Source organism: Podarcis gaigeae, assembly GCF_964106915.1.
Source record: "Podarcis gaigeae genome assembly, chromosome: 18".
Taxonomy (NCBI): domain Eukaryota; kingdom Metazoa; phylum Chordata; class Lepidosauria; order Squamata; family Lacertidae; genus Podarcis; species Podarcis gaigeae.
This window is the reverse complement of record NC_139696.1, coordinates 3,742,353-3,748,352: the sequence shown is the minus strand read 5'-3', so window position 1 is coordinate 3,748,352 and position 6,000 is coordinate 3,742,353. Positions and strand designations below refer to the sequence as shown.

The 6,000-nt window shown below is 50.6% G+C and overlaps 1 protein-coding gene across 3 annotated transcripts in view; it reads right to left on the bottom strand.

Annotated features, from left to right (window-relative positions):
* Positions 1–315: 315 nt before the first annotated feature.
* EFNA2 (ephrin A2) overlaps positions 316–6,000 on the bottom strand; it is a 264,065-nt gene continuing 258,380 nt past the window's right edge. For all 3 annotated transcript variants that reach the window (XM_083720796.1, XM_083720797.1, XM_083720795.1), the window contains exon 5: positions 316–2,699. In XM_083720796.1, coding sequence (XP_083576922.1) covers positions 2,572–2,699 — 128 coding nt within the window. In that variant the 3' untranslated portion in view covers positions 316–2,571. The remainder of the gene's footprint in view (positions 2,700–6,000) is intronic.

Sequence of the window (6,000 nt, the reverse complement as noted above, 5' to 3'; positions counted from 1 at the left end):
TACCTACATATACCCCCCCCCCCGGTTCTCAAATGCCGAAAACCTGGAAGTACCGTATTTTTCGCTCTATAAGACGCACCAGACCATAAGATGCACCTAGTTTTTGGAGGAGGAAAACAAGAAAAAAATATTCTGAATCTAGGAAGCCAGAACAGCAAGTGGGATCGCTGCGCAGTGAAAGCAGCAATCCCTCTTGCTGTTCTGGCTTCTGGGATAGCTGCGCAGCCTGCACTCGCTCCATAAGACGCACACACATTTCCCCTTACTTTTTAGGAGGGAAAAAGTGAGTCGTATAGAGCAAAAAATACGGTAAGTGTTCTGGATTTCGAACGATTTTTGGAAGCCGAACGTGGTTCCCTGCCAAGCTACAAATCTTCCTTTCTCACCCTCCTGCATGAGACAAGGCACTGGGTTGGCTTAGAGTCCCGAAACTGTTCTTGTAAATAGGAAGGAACCATAAATAAATAACCCCTTTTCTCCTTTACCAATGGGACCACTTTTACTCTTTTTGGAGTGATGTTTGAATTAACAGTTGGCGTTGGGTACTTCTTGCTTCCTAGCTTTAACTCTCCTATATAAACCCAATTTTATGTCTTTAAAACCCAATACAGTCAAACCTCCGTTGTCAGACGTAGTCTGTTCTGGAAGCCCGTTTGACAACCGAGGCCAGATTGGTTGCAAGAGCTTCCTGCACTCAAACGGAAGCCGCGTCGGACATTCAGTTTCTGAAAAAGGGAGCATTTACCATATTTTTCGCTCTATAAGACTCACTTTTCCCCTCCTAAAAAGTAAGGGGAAATGTGTGTGCGTCTTATGGAGCGAATGGAGGCTGTGCAGCTATCCCAGAAGCCAGAACAGCAAGAGGGATTGCTGCTTTCGCTGCGCAGCGATCCCTCTTGCTTTTCTGGCTTCTGAGATTCAGAATATTTTTTTTCTTGTTTTCCTCCTCCCAAAACTAGGTGCATCTTGTGGTCTGGTGCGTCTTATAGAGCGAAAAATATGGTACTTCCAGGTTTTCAGCGTTCGGGAGCCGAAACATTCCGAAACGGAGCCGTTCGGGAACCAAGGTTTGACCGTGTAGACTTCCTTTCCTAAGTGCCTTCAGGGCTGCTCTTGACACCAGCTGGGCTCAATTTTGGGGGGTGGTTCTTACTCAAATCCACATTGGATGCCCACCGTTGGAGCGTGGTCCTCCCTCTGGGGGATTTTGACCAGAGGGCCATGGGCAATTTTCGCTGGACGATGCAGGCGAGTGCAGGGAGCAGGCCTGCCGACCCCAAACACCCCACTGCTTAGAGTTGGGCTCTCTGTGACCCTGGTGTCTGTTGTCAAATGCTTGCAGATGATGCCCCAAGCAGCCTGTTTGGGGTGGGGATGGACACACAGACAAGACAACCTCCATCGCTCACTCAGTTGTGCCATACGTAGTTGGCCGTACCATGCACTCCCTACCTTCCCCCAACTCCTCGCGGGGTTTAAAAGCAAAACCCTCCCACGGCGCGAGAAACCCCTTGCCCAGCCATCGTGTCAAGTCCAGAGTCCTCCTCTTTGGAGCGACGGGCAGAACATCTCCTCTCCCGTAGACCGGCGACGTCTTACGCAACATGCGAGGCGTTGGTTTTACCTGCTGAGTCCGGATGGCAGTGGGTCCGCTGCACCAACAATAGTTAACAGAAACAGGGGGGGGGGAGTGGGTCTAAATCAAAGGCTGATTTGGGCAGAGCAGGATCCTAGTCCTCTGTGTGGTTTGGGGGGCTGGTGGTCCCCTTTGGCTCCTAGGCCCCCCAATCCTAGCTGCCTGGTGTGTGAGTTTTGCGAGTCAGGGTATTTGGCCACCGCGGTGGAACGGGCTGCCCGCCTTTGTCCAAGGGGACACAGAGAGGAAGAGGGAAAAACAGAAGGGCATTAGGTGAGGCAACTGCTCCTCACTGCGATGTCTCTTTCGGTTCCTGTTGCAGAAAAAAGACCGGCACAAAAAAACCAAAGCTGGGAGGAAAAAGAGGGGTGTACAAGGAAGGAGAGTATATTTGGTCTAGAAATTTTGAAAAGCAAAACCCCATGGGATGGGGGTGGGGGAGGGAAAACAGGAACCCCCCCCCCCCAATGGGGTTGTATCCCGGCCAGAAGAAAATGGTCCACAGAGCATCTTGGAAGCACAGAACCTGCTTGCCTCCCGCCGCAGGTTTTCAGAAACCGGTCTCTTGCCTTCTCTGTCCAGCTCTCTCACTGATCCTTCCGCCGCCCCAGATCTGATGGGGTGCAGCGGGGGTCCGGTTGTGAACCGTAACAGTGGCTTGACCTGGGAAATGGAGGCAGGGTCCGTCCACCTGGCTGCCCCGATCCGCAAGCTCGTCTGTGGCTGAGACCGCAGTTCAGAGATCCATTGACTACACACCCTTCCCTCCCCACACAAAACTGAACAAAGTCATCGCCGCGAGTTCTCTCTTCATTCTTCGTTCACGCCCTCTCTCTCTCTCTCTCTTTCAATCCTTCCCCCCCCTCGTTTTTTCCCCCCAGCGGCTGCTGAAAAGAGCTCCAGTTTTCTTCCTCTTCTGTCCTCACCTAGCAGGGCTAGGAAGTCAGGATAGTCCAGAAAACCGGGACCACCACCACCACGAAGAAAGTCTCGGGGACCCGGAAGCTGTGGCAGGAGTTATTGCTGGTGAATATCGGTTCTGGGGACTCGTAGAGAGAATCGTCTGCGAGGAAACAAAAGAGGGGGTATAAGAAGGGGAAGAGGGAATGAACGATGTACCGCTGGGTATTTGACTCCCAGCAAATAAGCGAAAATGTTCAGAGCAAGGTCAAATGATGGTTGGAAATGTAAGGAGAAGGAAGGCACCTTTCTCCACATGTGGTGGAACTGTAAAGGAATTCTGGGAGATGATAGATAATGAGTTTAAAAAAATGTTTAAAATAACCTTTGTTAAAAAAAACCCAGAAGGCTTTTTGTTAGGAACTGTAGGTGCAGAGATACCGAAAGAACTGAAAAGACTGTTTATGTACGCTACGTAACAGCTGCAAGGATGTTGCTCACCCAGTGTTGGAAAGGTGACAAGATGAAGGTGGACTGGCAGATGAAACTACTGGACTAAGCAGAGATGGCATGATTAACCGGGAAAATGAGAAACCAAGAGGGTCAAAACTTCAACAGAGAAAACCATAATGAGGTGGAAGCAAGTCAACAATACAATAACTTGGAAAGGGATTCAACCCAAGACGGATGATATAATGTACAAAAAACACTGGTATTGGTTTGAAGTATATTAAGTAAGACTTATCGATAGATATGTATTTTTATTGTCAATTTTTTTCATTTGATTTGATCAAATTGCACCCCCCCTTCCTACGCCCCTGGTGACTGGGAGTGGCCACCAAGACCATATAACACCAGCCCGGAAAGACCTACATTGGTTCCCATTACGTCTCTGAGCACAATTCAAAGTGTTGGTGCTGACCTTGAAAGCCCTAAATGGCCCAGTATCCCTGAAGGAGTGTCTCCACCCCCATTGTCCAGCCCGGACACCGGGGTCCATCTCTGGGAGTTTTCCGGCAGTTCCCTCCATGCGAGAAGTGAGGTTACAGGGAACCAGGCGGAGGGCCTTCTTGGTGGTGGCGCCCTCCCATCCGATGTCAAGGAAATAAACAACTATCTGACATTTAGAAGACATCTCAAAGCAGTCCTGTTTAGGGAAGTTTTTAATGTTTTATTGTGTTTTTGATGTTTTATTGTGTTTTTAATATTCTGTCGGGAGCCGCCCAGAGTGGCTAGGGAAACCCAGCCGGATGGGCGGGGTATAAATATTATTATTATTATTATTATGGAGGAGGCACATGAAGAAGGGCCTCAGATCACTGTTTGTGGCGCTCCCTGCCTGATGTGGGAGGAAAATCCATAGTTTAACAGTGCGCCCTGCAAAGAAGGACTTCCTTTTGCGTGGCGCTTTTGGGAGGCAGCGATGCTTCTGAATACTACCGTATTTTTTGCTCTATAAGACTCACTTTTCCCTTCCTAAAAGTAAGGGGTAATGTGTGTGCGTCTTATGGAGCGAATGCAGGCTGCGCAGCTATCCCAGAAGCCAGAACAGCAAGAGGGATTGCTGCTTTCACTGCGCAGCGATCCCTCTTGCTCTTCTGGCTTCTGAGATTCAGAATATTTTTTTTCTTGTTTTCCTCCTCCAAAAACTAGGTGCGTCTTGTGGTCTGGTGCGTCTTATAGAGCGAAAAATATGGTACTTGCTGGAGAGATTCCCGAAGGAGGGAAGACATCCTGTTGCGCTCAGGGCATTCGGCCAGCAACTGCGAGAACAGAACGCTGGACTAGAGGGGTCTCCCTTTGGCCTCACCCAGCAGCCGGGCTCCTCGCTGGAAGGTGCATTTCTGCAACCCAGCTCTGTCTTCATCTCGCTGTTTCCTGGCCTCAGCCCAGCCGCCCAGGTTGCCAGCTTTCTCTCGTGGGCAGTGTGGGTGTGCAGAAAGGAAGAGGGTCAGGACCCAGAGGGAAAGGGCTGCGTGTCGACAAGCTCACAAGCCGCCCTCTAGCTGCCTCTCGCAGGCAAGAGTCCATTTCAAAATAAATGGGAGGCATTTTTATTTATTTTTTTGCTCACTGGACCCCAGCCAGCCTGCGGAGCTTTGCCAAGATCTTCCAGTGCCAAGGATGCCTCTTGGGGGCTGGTGGCCTTGCGGCTAACAGATTGAGGTTGAATCCTGACAAGACAGAAGTACTGTTTTGGGGGGACAGGGGGCGGGCGGGGGTGGAGGATTCCCTGGTCCTGAATGGGGTAACTGTGCCTCTGAAGGACCAGGTGCGCAGCCTGGGGGTCATTTTGGACTCACAGCTGTCCATGGAGGCGCAGGTTAATTCTGTGTTCAGGGCAGCTCCATCTGGTACGCAGGATGAGACCTTCCCTGCCCGCGGACTGTCTGGCCAGAGTGGTGCATGCTCTGGTTATCTCCCGCTTGGACTACTACAATGCGCTCTACCTGGGGCTACCTTTGAAGGTGACCTGGAAACTGCAATTAATCCAGAATGTGGCAGCCAGACTGGTGACTGGGAGTGGCTGCTGGGACCACATAACACCGGTCCTGAGAGATCTGCATTGGCTCCCAGTATGTTTCTGAGCACAATTCAAAGTGTTGGTGCTCACCTTGAAAGCCCTAAACAGCCTCGGTCCTGTATACCTGAAGGAGCGTCTCCACCCCCATTGTTCAGCCCGGACACTGAGATCCAGGTCCGAGGGCCTTCTGGCGGTTCCTTCATTGCGAGAAGTGAGGTTACAGGGAACCAGACAGAGGGCCTTCTCGGTAGTGGCGCCCGCCCTGTGGAACGCCCTCCCTTCAGATGTGAAGGAAATAAGCAGCTATCTTCTTTTTAAAAGACATCTGAAGGCATCCCTGTTTTGGGAAGTTTTTAATATTTAACGCTGTATTGTTTTTAACATTTGATTGGAAGCCGCCCAGAGTGGCTGGGGAAGCTCAGCCAGATGGGCAGGGTATAAAGAAATTATTATTATTATTATTATTATTATTGGCCCTGCCTTCGGCCGAGGGGTCAAAAGGCGGCTGCTTGTCGCCCGTCCGATAATCCTGCCTGGAAAACGGCCCTCGTCAGCTGGCGGCGCAGAAGAGCGTCGGCTAAATTACTGCGAACGCCGTTCCCCCGGCTTGTCTCGTCTTTTAAAGTTTACGACGGGATTAAGGATGGTTTTTGCAGGATCATAGCCAGGGGAGGAGGGGAAGGAAGGAACAACAATATCCACAGATGCCAATCCCCCTTTGTGTTCTGCGTTCGGCTCCACCGCTGCCTCCCCCTTCACTGTGCAGGATTATTATGAGGAAAATGCTTGTCATAATCACAGAAGAGGGAAGGATATGCAGGAGCATAAATAGCTCCGTTGGTAGAGCATAGAATGAGAGAAATGTAGAGTTTGAAGGGAGCTCAACAGCTCTTGGTCCGAGTCCAGCCCCTCCAGAGTAGGGGAAAGCAAGCCCCGTCCA